The 20,859-nt window shown below is 36.1% G+C and overlaps 1 protein-coding gene across 3 annotated transcripts in view; it reads left to right on the forward strand.

Moving 5' to 3' along the window:
- The first annotated feature begins 3,554 nt into the window (after nucleotides 1-3,554).
- Nucleotides 3,555-20,859, forward strand: part of GLRA3 (glycine receptor alpha 3) — a 158,557-nt gene continuing 141,252 nt past the window's right edge. For all 3 annotated transcript variants that reach the window (XM_030879257.2, XM_030879258.2, XM_060300055.1), the window contains exon 1: nucleotides 3,555-4,084. In XM_030879257.2, coding sequence (XP_030735117.1) covers nucleotides 4,014-4,084 — 71 coding nt within the window. In that variant the 5' untranslated portion in view covers nucleotides 3,555-4,013. The remainder of the gene's footprint in view (nucleotides 4,085-20,859) is intronic.

Below are 20,859 nucleotides of genomic sequence, written 5' to 3' on the forward strand. Positions count from 1 at the left end.
CGGGCCTCTCACTGTTGTGGCTTCTCCCGTTGCGGAGCACAGGCTCAGGACGCGCAGGCTCAGCGGCCATGGCTCACGGGCCCAGCCGCTCCGCGGCATGTGGGATCTTCCCGGACCGGGGCACAAACCCGTGTCCCCTGTGTCGGCAGGCGGACTCTCAACCACTGCGCCACCAGGGAAGCCCTAAATTAAAGCTTTGTTTCAATCTTCCTAGAGTGTTAATTCAAAGATGTGACTATTCTAATTATTCCAAAAGTGACATTGCCTTTTATAAGTTTTAAAACTGACATTTTGACTCATACACAAGCTTTTGATGAGATGACTAGAATGACCCAGTGCTACTGAATCTGATCGATTCTCAGTAAATAGTTATTAACCCGATACTACATTAACTTCAAAAAAGTAAGTAAAATTTTCACTAAATAACAAATCATTTTAGCAGTATGTACAAAATATTATATATGTTTAGCTCATTGGTAGTAACAATTGAGCATATGAAAAAAGCTTTATCTTTACATTGAAATTGATCTACTTTTCTGTAGCTTAAGTAATATGCATATATCTTGAAACAATAGTGAAAATACACCATTAAAGATAGCTCTGTGGTAGTATACAAAATACTGGACAATGCACCTGAAACACCAAATTCAGTTTTGATATCTTCAGCTTGCTGAATATGAAGGTTAGTAACCATCACTTAACCACTTTGGGCTACAATTACTTCCTTGTAAAAGGAAAATATTAAATATGAGGAAGATTAATATCTCATTTAGCTCAGAAGTGCCATGTCTTGTCCAATGTGAAAAATAATCTATTAGTACAAGAAGGAAATAATAAAGGCCTGAAGAAGAAGAGCAGAGATTTGGCTATATCAGAATCCAGCTTAATTTTACATGAATGCTAGTCAGATGCTCATCAGCCATAAAATGGTCTTTTTTCCCAAAAACACATTCATTCACCTACCATACAATCAGGACAATTATTCTCCAAAGAGTAAAATTTACAAGAATGGCTACCACAATATGTAGTTGCATAAAATTTATTTTGACTTTATAGAAATTAAGAATAAACAACATAAACAACATAGACAAGAAGCACTGGGAAATTAATCATCAAATGTTAAAAGAAACAAGACAGTACGACGCACTTTGATTCATTTCTAATTATTTAATCAAAGTTAATCTAGTACCCCACACACTGTAACAAATTCATTCGTTTACTAATTTCAAAATAATCATATTTCTAGTATGATCATTGACACATTCAACAAACATTGATTATCTACTGTATGCTAGGTGCTGTGCTAAATAACAGCCATTATTTCACTCTGGTGGAAAAGTCAAACAAATAAATGAGGGGAATGGTAGCTTGCCATAAGTAATTTGAAGGAAATAATCATGATGCTATGAAAAACAAGTAATATGGGGAGAATTCTCTGGCGGTCCAGTGGTTAGGATGCCACGCTTCCACTGCAGGGGCACGGGTTCATTCTGCGGTTTGGGAACTACTAAAATTCCTCATGCCTCAGGGCGCAGTCAAAAAAAAAAAAAAAAAAAAGCAAGAAATAGAAAAACAAGTAATATGGGGATTCCAGCCATCCTCTTATATGACATTATATTCAATAAACTGATTGACTATATAAATTTGATAAAGTCTAACGTTCCTATGTTTTCATGTTAATGATGAGATGAAACAGCTAAAATTATCCTGCCTTTTAAGCTATCATGTAACATAATTATCCAGATTAATGTAAACACAGAGCTTTAAATATTATCCACTGATTTGCTCACTTAAACATTCATTGGCTCTCTCCTTTGGGCCAGAGTATAAATCTCAGAAGTCATTTCATTCAGTTCCCTCAATAAATATATATTTTTAAAGATATATTAAGTAAAAGTATTTTTAAAAATGTATTACTTTTCCAAAGATAGTTAGTGATGAAGCAAGGCAAGGAACCCAGGTCTTCTTGAAATATAGTAAGTTTTGTTTTTTGATTGTGTGTGGTTTTTAAAACAATTACTGCTATTCAAAGAATGACCAACTAAAAAGCATTTGCACTTAGAAAGCTTTCCAAAGATTCACTGAAAAACAGCGTTAATTAAAATTATATGACACTTCTCAAGATAGAAACATTCATGGGCAGAATCAACTATATTCCTTAAGAGGCTTCTGGAAGTTTGTGATTTAAGTCGGAAAACCAAATGTGAAAAGAGGCAGGTTTAATAATAATGTCTGGAAATAAATCCAAAATTTCTTTATTTACACGGAATATAAATAAGCTTGTCTACTAAAGAGTAAAGAGAAAGATTTTTTTTTTCACCGTGCCCTCATTTGGAGGGTAAAAATTAGTGACATACTTTTCCAGTTAAACAGAGAATTATGGGATAATTGATATGTCAATTGCTCTTGGATTTAATTAAGAAGAAAACGTTTGTGAGAAAGGAAAGACATTCTTGGCATGTAGTTTGGTCATTGAGAAAAGTAAGAGATTAAAGTAGGGCTTTCAGAATAAATACCTGAGGGAGTTTTGGGAAAAAGCTAAGATTCAAGGAGTGAATATTTTGATCCTAGTTGATAGTAAATAAAAGCCACTTAAAGATCTAATAGCCTAAGTTTTAATGATTAAAAATTCCATTATTTTGAGGTGCATGAAGAAGCATAGAAACGTGTGCATGAGCTCTCTCTCTTTCTCTCTCTCTCTCTCTCTCTCTCACTCACACACACACACACACACGCACTCACTTTCCCTTTCCAGTCTTCCAATCCAAGTCCCCATATAAATGGTTAGGGAGGGGTGGGCGAGGGAGAGAGTTGGATGGCAGAAGAAAAGATGAACCATATGACCTAGTTGTCGTTCTCCCTGGAGCTTAATGTTAAGATATGGAAAACGCCTAAGAAAAAACGGGTGTGTGTGTAGCGTTGTCCCCTCAGAAGCCACCTCTTTAGATTTCCCACCTTCATCTTTTTAGAACCCGTATTGTCACTGAAGGAAACTCAATTGACTCTAGTCAACAACGTTTCCCGGCCAGAAGCCGGCCAGGGTTGTGAGACGATTCTAGAAGCAGCTGATTCTCCTCTTCCGCTGGTTTTCAGCACCACATTCTCTGCTCTTCCCTAGACCTCTCCAAGGGTCTGGGTTTACTATTGACTCTTGCATTTTGATGTAAGGTCAAAGAGACAGGGTCACATCCGAAAAGACCTTTTATTACTAAATTGCGCCTTCTCCCGGAAGGGAACAATGGAGGGTCCCTCTAGCGCGATTCTGCTACCTAATCCATAAATGCTGCTGACTCCCCCAGTTCTTAGCGCAGAGGCTTCCCCTCCCCCAGTTCCTTCCAGTTGCGGTTTAGGCTCTGCACCAGTTACTCAACGCCTTTTTTTTCTTTCTTTTTCTTTTTTTTTTAAAAGCCTGGCTAGCTAAGCACCGCCTACCGTCATGAGTGGCCTGTCACTCTGCCCCGCTGTGCGGTTGTGATTGGCTGGCAAGACCGTGTCGTCTGGCCCCGCCCCCGCTTCCCTCTGCCACGCTAGTGGCCCGGGGTTTACCCAAAGGTGGACAGTGGGATTCGGGCGGGCGGCGCTTGGAGCAGGTGCAGACGCATCCTTGCTCCCGCTGTTGCTCTTTCTCCAGTCGTGGGTCTGAGTCAGGAAAGGACTAGCATTCTTCTTTTGCCGCTAGAGCTCCCGTGAACTGCTGCCCAGAACCTAGGCACCTCAGACTTCTCATCTCATCCGTTATTCCGCTGTCACTGTATAAATCACCTGCACATGTGTAATCCTGTGAATCTCCCTTCAGCTCCTGCTCAGAGAAGGGGTCGAAAGGGAATTTCAAGTGTTTGAAAGAGAGGGTCTCCGCGGATCGCGGGGAGCTGTCTCAGGTGCTGAAGCTTTCCAGGCGTTGCTCTCCACCAACACCACACGCAGTTAGACTGCACACTCTCATTCCCGGCTTTCTCCTTCCCCATGCCTTGGCTAAGACTCATTTCAGAGTCGTGAATCTTTCCCTCCGTATCATGGCCTACGTGAGACACTTTCGGACATTAGTTTCGGGATTTTACTTCTGGGAAGCAGCACTGCTACTCAGGTGAGTCCACTTGTATTTAACAGTTGGAGAACTCATTCAAGCCTTGCAACTACTTGTCATGGATGAAATCAAGAATGCAACTCGAAGTTGACTTGTTGAAAGTGTCCCTTAAATCGTATTGTTTTCTATCTAAAGGTATCTAGCAGTCTATCTCTTGAGACCTCTACAACATATAACTTTGCTCTGTTTTCACTAATTAATGTATTTTAGTAACTGGCATCTTATATTATTTGCAGCTGAGGTTACCCTAGCAAAAAAATATTTCCAAAGCCTAGGTCTTCCTTCTCAAATTGCTTTAAGTGTTTCTTTTTTCTAAGTGAATTATAAATTCTGGGTGTTACTCTCTTTTGTGAAAGTTACAAAACATTTAGTAATTAGAAATGGAACATTACTTACTTTTTAAAAGACAAAAAAAAATCTAGAGCATAAACATTTAGTGATCAGAGATATTCTGAACATTGTTGATATATCTAGAGGTTAAGTTCAAATGAATAGAATAATAAAGGTCTTGCAAGTACTATTTTCTAAAGAGCCTGGTTCATGGAGGCAAAATAATAAATAAATCACCAGATATGTTCTATGCCAAGAATAATTATTTTGGAGAAAGTAATAAGAAACCTATTGAATGGTAAAATTGTTCTATGATGTGTCATTTTCTTATCATATCCAGTCATATTTGGTAGGCTTTCTTTTTTTTTCTTTTTAATTAAAAGAGAAGAGAGACTAAACACAGATCAAGTAATTTAACCCCCATTCTTCATCAAACAATGTATAAGCAAGATACTGCTCATGGATTTTTGAACCAACAATATAAATTTTACTTTACTATTATAATTACCTTAAAATTTCCATTTTTTGGCTCACAAGACTTTCAAGAAGATTGAAATCAAATAATGAGAGTAACTAAGTTATTTGTATAATGGTTTCCATTTGAAGTATGTAAATATTCTTTTCTGGGTTGCTATGTCAAGTTTTTATCGTTAGGCACATTAGAAAAACATAGCATATCCCATAACTACCTTTAGTAACAGGAACTAGTTGTGAAGGTTATTATATTTCTGAAATTATCGATTTTTTCTGAAGTGAGGTGTTGAAACCATTGTAAATCAGAATATTTTCAGTGAAAAATATTTTAATGACAGTAAATTTTTGTAACTTTACAATTGTTACAAGTTTCATACGTAGTGACCAAAGCAAAGAATGTAGAGCTTTTACATTTATGTAAATTGTATGGAAAGGAGTACAAAATTCATGTCATAAGATAAATTATTTTACCATAATTATTTCTTAATATCTTAGATAATACACATATTTATTTTTTTCAAAGAAATCAGAAGAGCTTAGTTGATAGATACTTAGGTTTAGGAAATTTAATGTTAATAACTAAAATATTTTGATCGATGAGGTCAAATTTATATAATGCAAATCACCATAATATTTGTTATGATATATTCTTAGAATTTATCTTCATTAATATTAAATAATTTAGTTTAAAATGCTTTTTATGAATAGTCTAAAAATGTAATCACTTGAAAAAGACATACCCAATATAGAAGTTTTGGTGATACATATATTCTTCATCAAGTTTTTCTTTTTTCGTTCACAAATCGAAAAAAAGTTTTCTCTATCTTAGACTGGTCTTAGATGAGAGTAGCTCATCACTCTATGAAGAACTTTAATCATACATAAAAAAATTAAGTATTTTTATTTTTTAGTGATGGTCCTTGAAGGAAAATTTTCTATAGAAATTTCCTTTAGAAAGTGAAGCTCCCTCTACTGGAAATATCTTGCAAAATACAGTTTCTTTATGGAGACCATTTTTTTGTTCGCTAAGCCTATTCGTGAGGTATTGAGCAAAAAAGGAAACATGTAAAGGAAAAACTAAAGTCAAAAAAGTATTTTGTTTAAATTTATAAATATATCTTTTTAATTGAAAAATATTATTTCCAGGGAAATTTGGAAGTAAGAACAACAACCAGAAACCATATATGAAGTTTTAATTAAATAACATACTAGTAGAAGCGTTTTTTTTCCATAGGTTTAAGGTTTTAAAAATTTTTATTGAGATATAAATGCACAAAGAAAAATGTGCAAACAACAGAGTTCCAAATAAAGTGGCACAAAGGTAACACCATGTCAAGAGACCACGGATCAAAGAAGTAGAATTGTCAGCATCACACGAGCATTCACCATGCCCCCTCTTACCACCATATCTTTTCCCAAGCACTACTTTGCTGCAAAATCATCTCTATCCTGACTTATGGGACAATAAAACTTTTTCCTGCTTTTGAACTTTATATACTTATTTGAGTCTGCTTTATTTTTATGAAACATATGTGATTTATCTGTGTTATAGCATGTAGCAGTAGCTTGTTTATTCTCATTTCTGTATGGTATTCCATTATATGAAGACATCACAATCTACCCATTGTCCTACTGAGGAATATTTGGGTATTTTTTTAGGTTTTGGCTAGTGCTGCTATGAACCTCCTTGATCATGCCTTTTTTTGGTGAATACATGTGAATACGTGCATTTTGGGGACTATATGAGTTGGGTCCAAGAGTTTCACTAGGCAGAGGAATTGCTAGAATATAGGGTGGATATGAGTATGGTTAGCTTTAGTAGATACTGCAAGTTTTCTAAGGTAGTTTTACCTAGTTAAACTCCTATCAGTAATATATGAGAGTTCCTGTTGCTATTACTAGTACAAAATTTGATCAGTGCAACATTACTATAAAAATTTATAGTGCTTTCGTAGACTATTATTGCAAGTCCACAGATAATATTTTAGTTTCTATCTTGGCATAATTTCTACATTTTAGTAAATGAGTTTTTTTTTTTTTTAATTAGGAAGCTTCTCTCCCCACAGAGATTCTACAAGTCAGTACCACTTTATTTTTTTTAATTAATTAATTAATTTATTTTTGGCTGCATTGGGTCTTCGTTGCTGCGCGTGGGCTTTCTCTAGTTGAGGCGAGCAGGGGCTACCCTTCATTGTAGTATGCAAGCTTCTCATTGCGGTGGCTTCTCTTGTTGCAGAGCTCGGGCTCTAGGCGCGTGGGCTTCAGTAGTTGTGGCACACAGGCTCAGTACTTGTGGCGCATGGGCTTAGTTGCACCGCGGCATGTGGGATCTTCCTGGACCAGGGCTCGAACCTGTGTCCCCTACATTGGCAGGCAGATTCTTAACCACTGCGCCACAAGGGAAACCCCAGTAAATGAGTTTTATTAAGGCAAAAACAGCAAAACAAAAACATTTACTGCTATACTATAATTAGGAGTATTCATTATCAGAATACATCAGGTATTAGAAATGTAATATTTAAAGGGAACTTATTAAAGAGGTGAATTCTTTTAATAAATACAAGTCAGACACAGACATAAAAAATCTACCTTTCCTAGTAGTGAAGTTTTTAAAATTTTCACATTTTGCTCAGATATTGCTGTTTTTTGAAAAAATTTTCCTATGGCTTTTGGATTCTACTTCTCATACTAATAAAATAAAGAACAAAACACCAGTGTTCAGCTTTCTTTGAAATGTAAATAAGTGATGATTATGAAGAGCTTACAGAACAAATTCCAAAAACAGGAGAACTGCCAAAAATATTTCATCTAAATTAATTATTTTCACAACATACAATTTTGTTTTTCATCTTTATAGTTTGATACCAACACAGACTTGCTATTTGAATAAATTATGGTATATTGTGTCAAAACACTGAATGTATGAATTTCATACTTTATGATAATCACAAACAAAATGTTTTCTTGATTTACTTCAAAGCCTAAGAAAAACATTTTGGCATAGAATTTCTTATTTTTTGCTTTTGGTACGTTTTGGAGGATGGGGAAAATTCTTTTTAATGTTGGGTCTATTTTCTTATGTAAGATTTTGAAGAAAATGTACTTCAGGGGATAAAGTCATTATTATGATGATTTCTTGTATGTAGGTACTGTAGCAGGATTCTACATAGTGTTTTTAAATTATGCTATACGTAATATATGCTTCTTCCCTTTGTATCTATAAATAATCATATGCTTTCCTAAGTGTAGAAGGATCGTGGCCCAGTTCTCTAGTCAATGCCTCAAGCAGTTTGCTCTGCAGATTCAGGAAACAGCTTTTAAATATTTCCTCTTGTATGTAATTTTTCTCTCCCTTGATCACACAACTATGTACTGAGGCAAGTCAGTCACCAAATATGTGTTTAACGTGTAATGTTAAGCAATTCAACAAGATTTCCTCATCACATTCTGTGCACACATGTTTGTGCTAGGTACAGTTTGGCTAGGGATGATTGGGAAATTATCCCCTTTCTCATCATGGAACTTAGAGTCTAGCAGGAAAGAAAATACAAAGGTCCAGTGACAAAAGACAAACAGAAACAGCAATGTTTTAGGCAATGTGAAATAGGGAAGTTCCCCAGAGGGTTGGTACTTGTGCTGGATCTTATAAGATGCTTGTTCAATGGGCAGAAATGAGATATAAAGAAAATATTCTATGCAATAGGAATGATACAAGCCTATCATGTGCTAAGGGAATGGTGATGGTCAAATTCAGTTGAAAGATTTCCAATTTATGGTTTAAAATCATATTCTGCTAGCAACAACTATTGAGCTGACTACAATAATAAACCAGCCGAAATGTGCAGTTGCAGCTTCCTTTCATAATGGAATATGGATGAAATTTAGAAGCAAATCATTTAATTATAACTGGATAGTTATCATTATAGGAATGGTCTGGTAACTGGGCTCAAAATATCTCTATAAATCCCTTTCTTTCAGAGGTAGAGTTTACCTCAAAATTACAATTAATCATAAGATTGCTAATAATCATCAGTAATAGTAAAAAACTATGTAAACAGACAACAATGACAAGACTACTAGAAGAAAAGGACAATCTGCTTGTTTTAGAGTTTGGAGATCATGTTTGAATTTTTCATCAAAATATGATCTCTTTAAAGAAAGAAAATCAGGTAGAGGATTTGGATTGTTGGAAGAAAAGGGGACAGTGAACTTGGTTTTGAGTTTGAGATGGTAGCAGTAGATCTGGGTATCCTGCTGTCAGCTGAGAACACAGAGACAATGCTTGAACTGTAGACTGAACAGTTAAACTGTTACAAAGGTGATCACACTGTGTGCAAAGAACAAGAAACAGAAAAAATATTTATATGAGATGAAGGTAGAATATTTAGAGCAGGGCACAGAGACGTACTCAGAGAGAGTCCTGAGCTAAACTGTGGAGGTGCGACTGGTCATAAATAAGTGACAAAGTCATAGATTTATCATAATTTTATACTGTCGATCCCAAGGACTTGCTCTTATCAATAGCATATATCTATCCCTTTTCTATAGAGCCTTTGAATGCTCTAATTTCAACTAATCTCATAAACTAGTCCACAGTCACGGATGATTAAAAACTTAAGTTTTCTCAGGAGACTTTTAGGGAATTATTTTGGAGAAGATGCATCTTTAACTTTTACTTACTACATGAAGCATATTGGATGAATCCTCCTTGATTTTCCCACCAAACCTGTCTCTTAAACTCTTCGCCAAATGATTAGCGTTATACTTGGATTAACTGTATTTATTGAAAATGAACTCCTGTGTATGCAGATGTCCATTCTGAAACATGGGTGGTTTGTCTTTCTCCACTAGAAGAAAGCTGTAGCTTTGTCTTGTTGGAAAAATGCATCAAGAAGAGAGATAAGCGAGTTAGCTTCGAGAACTGGTTCTGGAGTGAAGGCAGGCATTCTAAGACAGGACCAACTGTTTAGTAACAAACAGAGTGTGTGAATAGAATGAGCTCTTTCATCCCAGAAAATGAAGCTATTCAAACAACTGCATGGCAACCACACACATTTTAAGAAACAGAGTTTGAAATCCTCAGATATTGTCAGAAGAGGAAGCAATAGCAAAAAATAAAATAAAATAAAATAAAAAAAGCAGCTCCGTTACAGTGTATTTCTGAAATTCTTTCAGAATCTCCATACTAGAGATATTTTTAGGAGGAAGTATTGCCAGTACCTCTCAGACAATTTGATGCACAGAAGCAGTAACCTCAGTGGTACAATTAAGAATAGCATAAAGTGGAAAGGTTATTAACATCCTCTGAGATAGTTTATTGCATGGAATAACTTCCAATGCAAACGATGAAGCATTCTCTAGGAGTGCATGCAAAATTTACACACTGACAAAAATAACCAATTAGGATTTATAGACCCTGAGACATTTCTGATACTACTTTACAAACATTGCCAATATAGGTTGGTTGGGCTTACATTGGAGGTAACTAGTCCATCCAATATTGTACCTAAATTTGAAAATCTCTCAAAAATATCTATAACAGGGACTTGCCTCGTGGTCCAGTGGGTAAGACTCTGCGCTCCCAATGCACAGGGCCTGGGTTCGATCCCTGGTCTGGGAGCTAGATCCCACATGCCGCAACTAAGAAGCCCGCGTGCCGCAACTAAGACCCGTTGCAGCCTAAATAAATAAATATTAAAAAAAAAAATCTATAACAGGTAGTCATCCTGTAAACGTTAAAATTTCCAGCAATAAGGACCTTTTTACCTGAAAAGGAAAATGTTTATCAAATAATTTTAATGAATAAAAAACAAAATGTCATTCTGTTTTCTCCTGGACATAGGAAACTTCCTTTGGGCACATGTGCTCCCTCTCCCCAAATATTTGTTTCTGTATTTTTTCCCTTTTTTTTCATGCTTGCTTCTTCACTTAAAATGACCATCCCGCTTGTGGAGAGTGTGTTTTTTATTTGAGACACAGTTTGAATTGATAATATTTTCCATGTGGTTGCTCCATGCATGAAGCTTGTATACTCCAGTTGCAGGGTGCCTGTAGCAGTCTACCTGAATCTCTTTGTAACTTTATAAAAGTCTATGGAGCAATGACTGCATTTCCAGGCAGTGTGCAATGTGCTGGAGAAGCAGAATCTCAACTTTCTATAATATGCCACCGTAGGGGGGGGACGTGACATCACCTTCAAATGTGTGTTTTAGATTTTCATGCAAGTCTTGTCTCTCCTTCTTGATTGTAACTCCCATGAGGATAGGATTGTTTCTGATCTTGTTTTACTGCCATAATATTTAATTCAATGTCATGCGTGGAGTAGATGCTTGATAAAACAACAGATCCGCACTGAGATGACACCTACCTACCTGTCATCTCTGTTTATCTGTCTATAACTCTAGATTTGAATTTTATTTCAACCTGTGTTATTACTTGGAGTGGAAAGGGAATCTTGTGTTCAAGATACCATAAAGGCTATAAGATCAAATAAATTGCCTCAGAAGATGTTACCGGCTCTGAGAAGTTGTAAAACAGACATAAATTGGCAGCTCCCAGTGGAAAAGTGATAGATTTGCTTCTCCTTATCACCATGAGAAATTGAGATTTCTATTGTATAATGCATTATTTCTCAACTTATTTTCCCCATCATTGCCTCCTAAGGAGCCCTTTAAAGATATTTTTAGACTTTTTTTTTCTAATTGCCTGCATGAAATTGTAATATCACAGTACATTGTATATTTGCTCATGTGTAGTATATAGCCATAGATACATAGAGATAGAGATAGATTTGTGCTTTATATGTAAGAAGAATAAGATTTTTCACCCCCAAGATAAAACTCTCACCCAACCTCCTTGGGGTGATAACACCCCTCTTGAGAATGCATGGTGTAAAGGTTGCTACTTTTTATGATACTTAGACTATAGTTGTATAGTTTCATTGTTTGGAGTCATGACCTAGAAGTAAAGCAATCATTTATCTGTTGACACCGTTTAAGATAATTTAATCCTAAAAGCATTAGGAAACTTTAGTGACATCTTTTTCTGTAAGTACATAAAGTTCCCAGAAGCCACTAGGCTTCCATCAATAAATTTCAAATCACAGCTGCCTCTACCAACATCACTGTTCAATGACTTTCATAATTTCATGAAACTATTTTTTAAAAAACAAAATCTTGGAGATAATATCATTTACAGTTTATTTTTCTATGATTTAGACTCTGTTGACTTTCTTTTGTTTTCAAAGTAAGATAAATGAAAAAGTTCAAATTCCTTTTTAAAGTTAAATTTATAGTTGTTGTAGAAAGGATCTCAACAGTTAGTACTGACATAAGGTCTGGATATTCTTCAATTCAGGAGTTCAGGGATATGTACAAAAAGCTGAGAGTAATGTTACCATTAAAATAAAAACTGATTGGGACTTCCCTGGCGGTCCAGTGGTTGAGACTTCACCTTCCAATGCAGGGAGTGCAGGTTCGATCCTTGGTCGGAGAGTTAAGATCCCACATGCCTCACGACCAGAAAACCCAAACATAAAACAGAAGCAATATTGTAACAAATTCAATAAAGACTTTAAAAAAATGGTCCACATAAAACAAAAAAACTGATTGAAAGAAAATAGAGTAACAAGTAAAATGCTATTAATAGAAAAGAAAGTAGGAATGATTATTAATTGGCAGTAAGGTGTCAGCAAATCATCAGAAAACGATGTTTATCTTGCTGTTTGGTTTTGTTTTGCTTTGGTTTGTTTTGCTTTGGTTTGGTTCATACTGGCCATACAATACTTAAGGTGGGGAATTGGGGGAAGATAAATGATGTGAACGTTGATGAAACAACCACTCAAATACCATCCATCAAATGCCTGGGAGGACCATATGCATTCTATCTGTCTGGCTAATTTCTACTCAACTCACTTTACCTTCTTGAAGAATCCTTCTCTGAGCTCCCCCAAGTCTAGGTGAGGATACCTCCTCTGTGCTTCCAGGAATACAGTACCTTTATTATTGCATATGTCCCAGGGCTGTGGTAATGGCCTGAATACTGCCTCTAGTTCAAACCGTGAAGCCCTGGAGGGCAGCGACAGTAACATATTTCTAGTTCTATCACCAGGGCTTAAAAGAGTGTCTTGCACACTGACAGGGCTCACTCATTTCTGAAATGAAACACTTCTCCCCACCCCCCCAAAGCAGATTTACAATTTCAAATAAATAATTCTAGGCATAAATAAAAATACTATGCTGTCTTTCTTTCCTTCTAGCATTTAGGAGGAAAATTAGTGAGAGATTTGGTGCTTTGTTTTTTCTCTTTATTCCCAATTTTATTTGTCTGTGGTAATATATTTACCCACTTGCCTCTTATCTCTCTTTTCTTTCACAGAAAATATTCTTCTACGTTTTTCCATTTCCTCACTACTTACTTATGTCTCACTTGTTCCTATCTGGGATCTATCCCCACCTCTACAAAATGAAGCAGTACTGAGCTTCCATGTCATGATAGCTTCTTCTTTTAAACATTGGAAAAAGGGAATAGCACTTAATATAAAAATGGTTGTAGCAAATAACTATTTCATGTATATATAAAATACATATATACGTATATAAAATATATTTTAAAGCAACATATAATTTTTAATTATCTACTTTTTGTAAGATCTCTGCAGTGAAAAAAGAAGACATAATTAAACGACCATTCTAAATAATAATCAAATAAATAATGCATATTCTCAATGCATAATGTTTGAATTTCTATTATGGCACCTCTCACAGTTCTGGGATCAGAATCGCTGACACGTTTCCAATTCCCTAGATAAACTGAGAACCATTGATATCACAGAATATTTATTTTTGCCTTTAATCTCTTTACTTACATACATTTAATGTTTTAAGCCCAAGAGACTCTATAAAGGGTGGTTGATTGACAATTTCTTTTTTGCTGGCAATTGTTGAAAATGTAATCATGAACAACTACCCAAAATAGTAACAATTATAAATACTGGGAAAAGAAAATATCTTTTTTGGAATGCAGAGGAGTATAAAATTTTTATAAAGAGGCAGAGAATTTAAATGGACCGTGAACAGTTGATCGAATGTGAGTGGGCAAGAAAGAGGGAAGAGTGTTTCAGACAGAAAAAGCATCCTTAGAAAAGACAACGGGCCAGTCTCCATGTGAAATGGAGGATACGGCAAACTTGATAGTAACATCTCAATCATGGGCCCCCCAAGTTTTCCTGTCTAATAAATTCATGCTTTATGTTGTTTTAGAACTAACTTCCTGGGGAAAATCTATATGACTATTGTAGCGTGTTAGAAAACATCCGCAAATATTTATTCCAATAATAGTTTTCTCTAAACAAAATATTTCATTGTTATCACTTGCTTATGAGGGAAGAGAATATTCACATAAGCTACTTTGTATTCACTAGTTCTGTTGATATCACTATACATATATTTTTTTAATTTGTATCATTTAAATGTGTATCCGAAGTCTGAGTACTGAAACTTAATTATTAGTAGATCAAATAAAACAAAAATCCAAGAAAAGGAGAGAGTTATGACTTTTCATAGTTTTATAAACAATTACATTCCTGACAAGGGAAAGAAGAATGACACATGATAAAATCGTAATGAAAAACTTAAAAGCAATCTATCTCTATAAATTCCTTTCTTATTATAAAATAATAAAACACTAATATACATTAAATGATATTTTCCACCAGTTCTTAAATTGCTCCTATTTAAGAAGAGAATTACCTTTAGTCTATTAAAACACTAAGGGACCCAACTTTGTATAGTACTGCCTAGTAAGAAGAAATGCACCTTCCGTGTTTTTCTCTTGCCTCTTGTTTTATTTATTGGGAAGAATAGAGGTAGCAGAGGATTATATGGATAAAACCATTAGAAATCTCCCTTCTGCCTCATGTTGCTTCTTTCTAAAAACTTTAAAACCCTTTAAAAGATTATGAAATCTTTTTTTCTCCTTTTAAATTCCTGAAATTGGGCTTATCTCTTTCTTCCTACAAATCTTAAATACGGTACGTATCATCAAAGACACAGAATCTACTGCAGACCTCAGTTGGTGCCTACTGAGATTATATAGAGAATTAGGTTTTATGTGTAGTCTAACTATCTCCCCCTAAATAATAATATGTAAACTTAAAATTTTGCTCTACTTCAAAAGGCCAAAGTGTATGACATTCTTTGTGTGCTTTTGTACGGTTATATACGTCAACTTACAGCAAAAATTACATCGGAAAATCTTAATCAGTATGAAAAAAATTCAAATTCCTGGAACATATGAAAATTCAAGCTCAAAAATACAGTAGTAAAAGAAGATGAGATTTATACCTCTACAGGAAAGAGCTAGTTTATTTTAGGTGGTTTCTAAACTAACTTTTCTTGCCTCAGTCTTCTCTGTGCATGCACTTGTGTGCACATGTGAAAACAAGAAGGAATTTAGAGAAAGACGACTCAGGGTCAGATCTCAGCTCTGTCTTTGAAGGGCTGGGTGGCTTTTCTATACACTGAGTGATTGTACTTAACATGCTACTTTAAAAATGTAATGGGTAAAGCTGTATCCATCTATGGAATACATTTTTTTTTTTAAACGAACACAGTCAGAAACGCACTAATCACTCCTTAAGAGAAAATATGTACTTAGGATTACAGCTCTAATTTCTCACTTCACCTAATATCAGTAGCCTTTATTCAAAGAAGCTATTTTTTTTTCGAAAATCCATTGTAGTGGTAGATGTGAAAGATGTTGAGTGGCAGGAGAATAAACAAGGGATAAACAGACTAGCCCTTTATAGCTGTGTTAGTTCAGATTAGGTTCATTTGTGACTGACAGAAAGTGCACAATAATATTGGTTTAAGAAAGATTTGTTTTTCTTTCAAAAAAAAAGGAAAAGAAAAACCATGGAAGCAACCAGACCACATCTGGAATGGGAGTTCACTGATCTTTCTATCTTCTTGTTTTGTCATTCTTAACGTAGGATTTCTTCCTTGAGATCCAAGATAGATGCTCTGATTTCAGAAATCATAGCTGCTTTCCAGCTATCAGAAAAGAAGAAGAGGCTTATCTTTAAAGGCATTTCCAAGAAGTTAAAGATTTCTCAGTTTCACTCTTAGCTTTGAGTGTCCATGTGGCCAAGTTCTGGCCACTAAGTTGCAAATGGAAGTCGCATGTTTGGCTTTTTGGAAGTGCATGCGAAGGGAGGTCCAGAGGCTCCAGCTCATATTTTACGTTCACCGTTATGGAACTCAGTCTTTCAAGTGAAGCCAAAGGGAATTATTGCAAGTAGGAAAGGAGCATGATCAGACTGTGTCTCAGAAATATCACTAAAGAAGTAATATGGATAAGATACAAGGGTGTAATGTACAGCACAGGGAATAGAGCCAATATTTGATAATAACTACAAATGAAGTACAATCTATAAAAATATTGAATCACTATGTTTTAAAAAATAAAAATTGATAAAAATAAAATAAGCCTCAGGCAAATTTGATATATAGATTACTAGTAATATGCATATATATGAGTAAAATATTGTCAAGGAACATATTTATCAATACGTATACATGCAAGCATATACATAATAATGTATACATTTATTGGAAGTGCATGTTTGGATATTTTTGAAGTTTCGGAGTGGGCAATTATAGAAGTTTGGAGAGCACTTGTCTAGACGAGAGATACACAGGAAAGTGATAATACGTGTGTGTGTGTGTGTGTGTGTGTGTGTGTGAGAGAGAGAGAGAGAGAGAGAGAGAGAACTGCTTTAATGAGAACATAGGATTCACTAAGCGCACAAGAGGGCACATAATTGTTAGTGGGGGGGGTGCAGCGTGGAGGCAGGACAACTTTTCAAAAGATGTGGTCCTTGAATTGAATTGTCAAAGTGAGAAGCAAAGGTGATCTGGGCAGAATCAACTGCCTGTGCAAAGATGTATGCACAAACCAGCATTAAAAATGTAGGAACCGGGCTTCCCTGGTGGCGCAGTGGTTGAGAGTCCGCCTGCCGATGCAGGGGACACGGGTTCGTGCCCCGGTCCGGGAGGATCCCACATGCCGCGGAGCGGCTGGGCCCGTGAGCCGTGGCCGCTGAGCCTGCGCGTCCGGAGCCTGTGCTCCGCAACGGGAGAGGCCACAGCAGTGAGAGGCCCGCGTATCGCAAAAAAAAAAAAAAAAATGTAGGAACCACAGCTGGTTCAGTGTGACTGGAAGCTACATTATATGTCAGGCGCGGGATGACAGACAAGGCTGGAGGGGATGTAGGTCATATTTTTTATATAATTTTCCAGAATAAAGGGAAGTTTCCATTTTATTTTATTTTTTTGCCACACCACGCAGCTGGTGGGATCTTAGTTCCCCAACCAGGGATTGAACCCGGGGCCACAGCAGTGAAAGCACCGAGCCCTAACGACTGGACCACCAGGGAAGTCCCAAGAAGTTTCCATTTTAAAATGTTTCTCAAAATGTTTCAACTATACCACCTTTTACTTTTTGCCAAAATTAATTGTTTTTCAAACATTAATTTTTAAAATTGGGGTTGTATATCTTTTTTATAATATGAATCATTTCCAAATTATTATATAGAAAAAAGGGAACACTTTGATAATTTTGCAGGTTAGTTAAAGTTACTGCAAACACTGAAGAAAACTTAAGACCTCTGAAAATCTCCAAAACTTTTTCAAATGTTTCTAAACATCAGCTTATTCTAAATAGTAGATATCATGGTTGACTCTTCTAATTTTCAGTGTTTAGCATTATTTTTATTTTTACCCCCTTTTTCTTATTTTTTCAATCCTAATATTTGTAGAAAAATGCACAACTTGAGATCATTATCTTGATTTTTCTCAAGAGAAAGGGGAAATTTATTATTTTTCTACAACACATTATGCTGCTTATATTCAAGCAGAATGGTTGAATGTTTGTGATAAGAATAAATATTCCAGTATACAAATAAAGTATAACTATTATCCAAAAAAAGGAAGCAATATGGAGAACTTAACAGAAAGTATGTTCACAGTGGGGAAGGGAAAAACTGGCCTCAGGGAGAGTAGAAAACGGTTAATGCAACAGGACATCCCAAAAATGGAGAGAAAGGAGCAATATGAGAAATGACCAAAAAAAAAAAAAAAAAGTCTTGTCCGCTGCTTGGACGTGGAGGATCAGAGAGAATGGTCTAGGATAAGCCTCATATTTATACCTTTAGTAACTGGGTGAAAAATAGTGCCACGACAAGAATAGGGCATAAGAGAAGAGGCATAGCCATGTAGAAAAGTATCATAAGTTAAGTTCCAGATATGTATGGTGAATGTAATGCCTATGAGATATCCAGTTGATGGAAAACTTCAGCACAGAGGTGAGAACACAAGACCTGGGACTAGATAAGATTGGATGGCTAGAATTCTGGGGCAAGGTTTTCCTACATTTTTTAATACTTGAGCACACATGGATGTTTCATCTCATTGTACAAACAAATAAGCCTGGTGACTCTCAGTCCTCAAGCCTGGCTCTAGCTGCACCATCTCACACACTGCAGGCTGAGCTGTGGCTAACACAGCACACCTGTAATCCACTGGGGCTTGCAGATGTCAAAAAGTCCTTCCCTGCCGAGGGCACTGCTGCTCAAAATGTGGTCCTTTAACCAGAAGAATAACCATCACCTGAGAGGCTGTTAGACCTGCAAGCTCACCACGACTTACTGAGTCAGAATCTGCATTTTATCCAGCCCGGCAGATGAGTCATAAAGCACATTCAGATTTGAAAAGCACTGTCTTAAAAACACCAGCTTCTAAGGGATGAGCAGAAGGAGAGGTACTGGCAAAAAAAAAAAAAAAAAAAAAAAAAAGGATGGGGATTATGATAAGAGAAAAATGAGAACTAACACGGAGTGCGTCAGACAACCAAAAAGAAAAGTTTTGGAAATAAAAGAATGATCAATAACACAATAATATCAAATGCCATAAAAACCAAAAGAAATGTGGAAGATTATAAATAGCCTTTTGATACAAAAATACATGTACAGCTATGTTAGAAGATTGAATTGTGCGTTAAAGAAAAATATAGATTCCCTTTTTTAGAAGAGGCTATACTGCATGAGGAAGTAACAGTGGACACAGATGTGGCAGGCACTTCTTCATTTGCTTGTTTAATTTTGCTTTTACAATGAAAGGAGATTTGAGCTTGCTCACATCCTGGAAGAAAGAAGTCAGTAGATTAGGAAATGCTTAGGAAAACACAAGAGAGGTTCAGAAGAGAAAGGGCAAAGTCACTGATGAGGTGAAAAGGAAGAGTTTTAAGAGCAGTCGTTGAGGGGTAGCTTTTGAACCAGAAGTCTTAAGTCTTTCTCTGGGACCGGAGGCAGAATGTGACAGGTGGTAGAGATGGGAATTGTGATTTTGTTATTCAGTTGCATGCTCAGTTATCTCTTTGAAGTAGGAGACAAGGTCATTAGTCGAGATAAAGATGAACAACGAAGCAGACAGGTTTAGGCTGATTTAACGGTTACAAAACACAGAATATAGCTGAGTCCACATTACCTCTGGTACTGGACAGGCTGTGCTCCCAGCTTTCTTGGAAGAGTCGGTCCAGCCCCGTGAGAGCAAAAGCCCCCATCACTCTGCAGAGGAGCGGGATGAAGCCTAGGACATGATCTTTATTCAGGCCTCGCTCATTTAGGTGGCAAAGTCAGAGGTAGAGCCCACATCACCTAATTCAAATTAACTGCTTATTTTTCCAAAAGAACACAGTGATTTAGGCTCTTCTACACTAGAAAAAGGAATGATCACATCATTCTTTAAAAGGTGAAATGTGGCTCATTCAGCTAGAATCACAGTAAGTTTTTTTTTAATGAATAGTTTCATCAAAAAATATAAGAATGAGACCCACTTTCAAACTTTTTGCTCTTCTCAGGGTTCTATACATGAACACCATGTGTGGCAGTGTAGGTGTGTCCACTCACATCTCTGACCCGTTTCTTTTCAATCTTGAAAATAGGTAGTCTTTTCCTAGGAGGCATTACCTCCAGAGATTTTGTTATGCTTGATTAAAGGAAAACATGTTCTTACAGGAAGAGGAAATAACTTCTATAATCTAGAAGCTTTTACAATCCTTTTGTTTCCTGGGAAACTGTAAATGTCTTGCCCAAAATAGTTTAGGCACCTAAGTAGAAGGAAGGTGGAAACGGGAAGAAAGAATGGAGGTGAGGCAGAGGGAGAAGGGTGTATATAACCTCAGATGAATATTAGCTTTAAGTATGATGTACAGTCACTGATTGTATCTTGCTAAGCTCTTCTCACTCTTAATTTTTAAAAAGAATATAATCCAATAAAAACCTTGATGTGTAGTCTAATTTTCGCTAGAGGGAAATTGAACAACACTATACTCACTGCTATATTTACCTTTCCTTACCACTTCCAATTATAAACTCCTTTTTGCTTTATTGTTTGATTCCCTTCTTTTTTCTGTGCCATTCCTCTCTCCTTAAAGGAATGTAACGAACAGACAAATGTAGGGCTTCCTGCACCACAGGAAGAAAAATGTCCAATAACTCAAATATGCTTAAGTCAGAACACATTCCATTGAAAGGTGACATTAACATAAACATTTGTAGTCACACAAAAGGGAATATCTACCATAATCTGAATAAGTCGGTGCTCTGCTGGTTCAATATTATTACAGAAAACAACCTTAGCATGGCTCCACTTTAATATTCTTTTCAGGTTCAGAGACTCAGAGACTGGTGCTTTAAAAATATCATGGTTTTATGCCCTCAATCTTATTGATTTGGGGATTTATAAAAATGCATTTTATTAGTAAGCATTCATGCAAGCACAATTAGATCAAAATAAAGCAGTACTACTTCTGCTGTATTGTTTCCTTTGTAAATATAACTCAGTTAAACATCTCAAGTAAAAGGATGATTTCTGTATCACTCATTTCTGGCTTGTGGGATTACGGTGCTTTTT

The sequence above is a fragment of the Globicephala melas genome, chromosome 6 (assembly GCF_963455315.2).
Source record: "Globicephala melas chromosome 6, mGloMel1.2, whole genome shotgun sequence".
In the NCBI taxonomy this organism is placed as follows: domain Eukaryota; kingdom Metazoa; phylum Chordata; class Mammalia; order Artiodactyla; family Delphinidae; genus Globicephala; species Globicephala melas.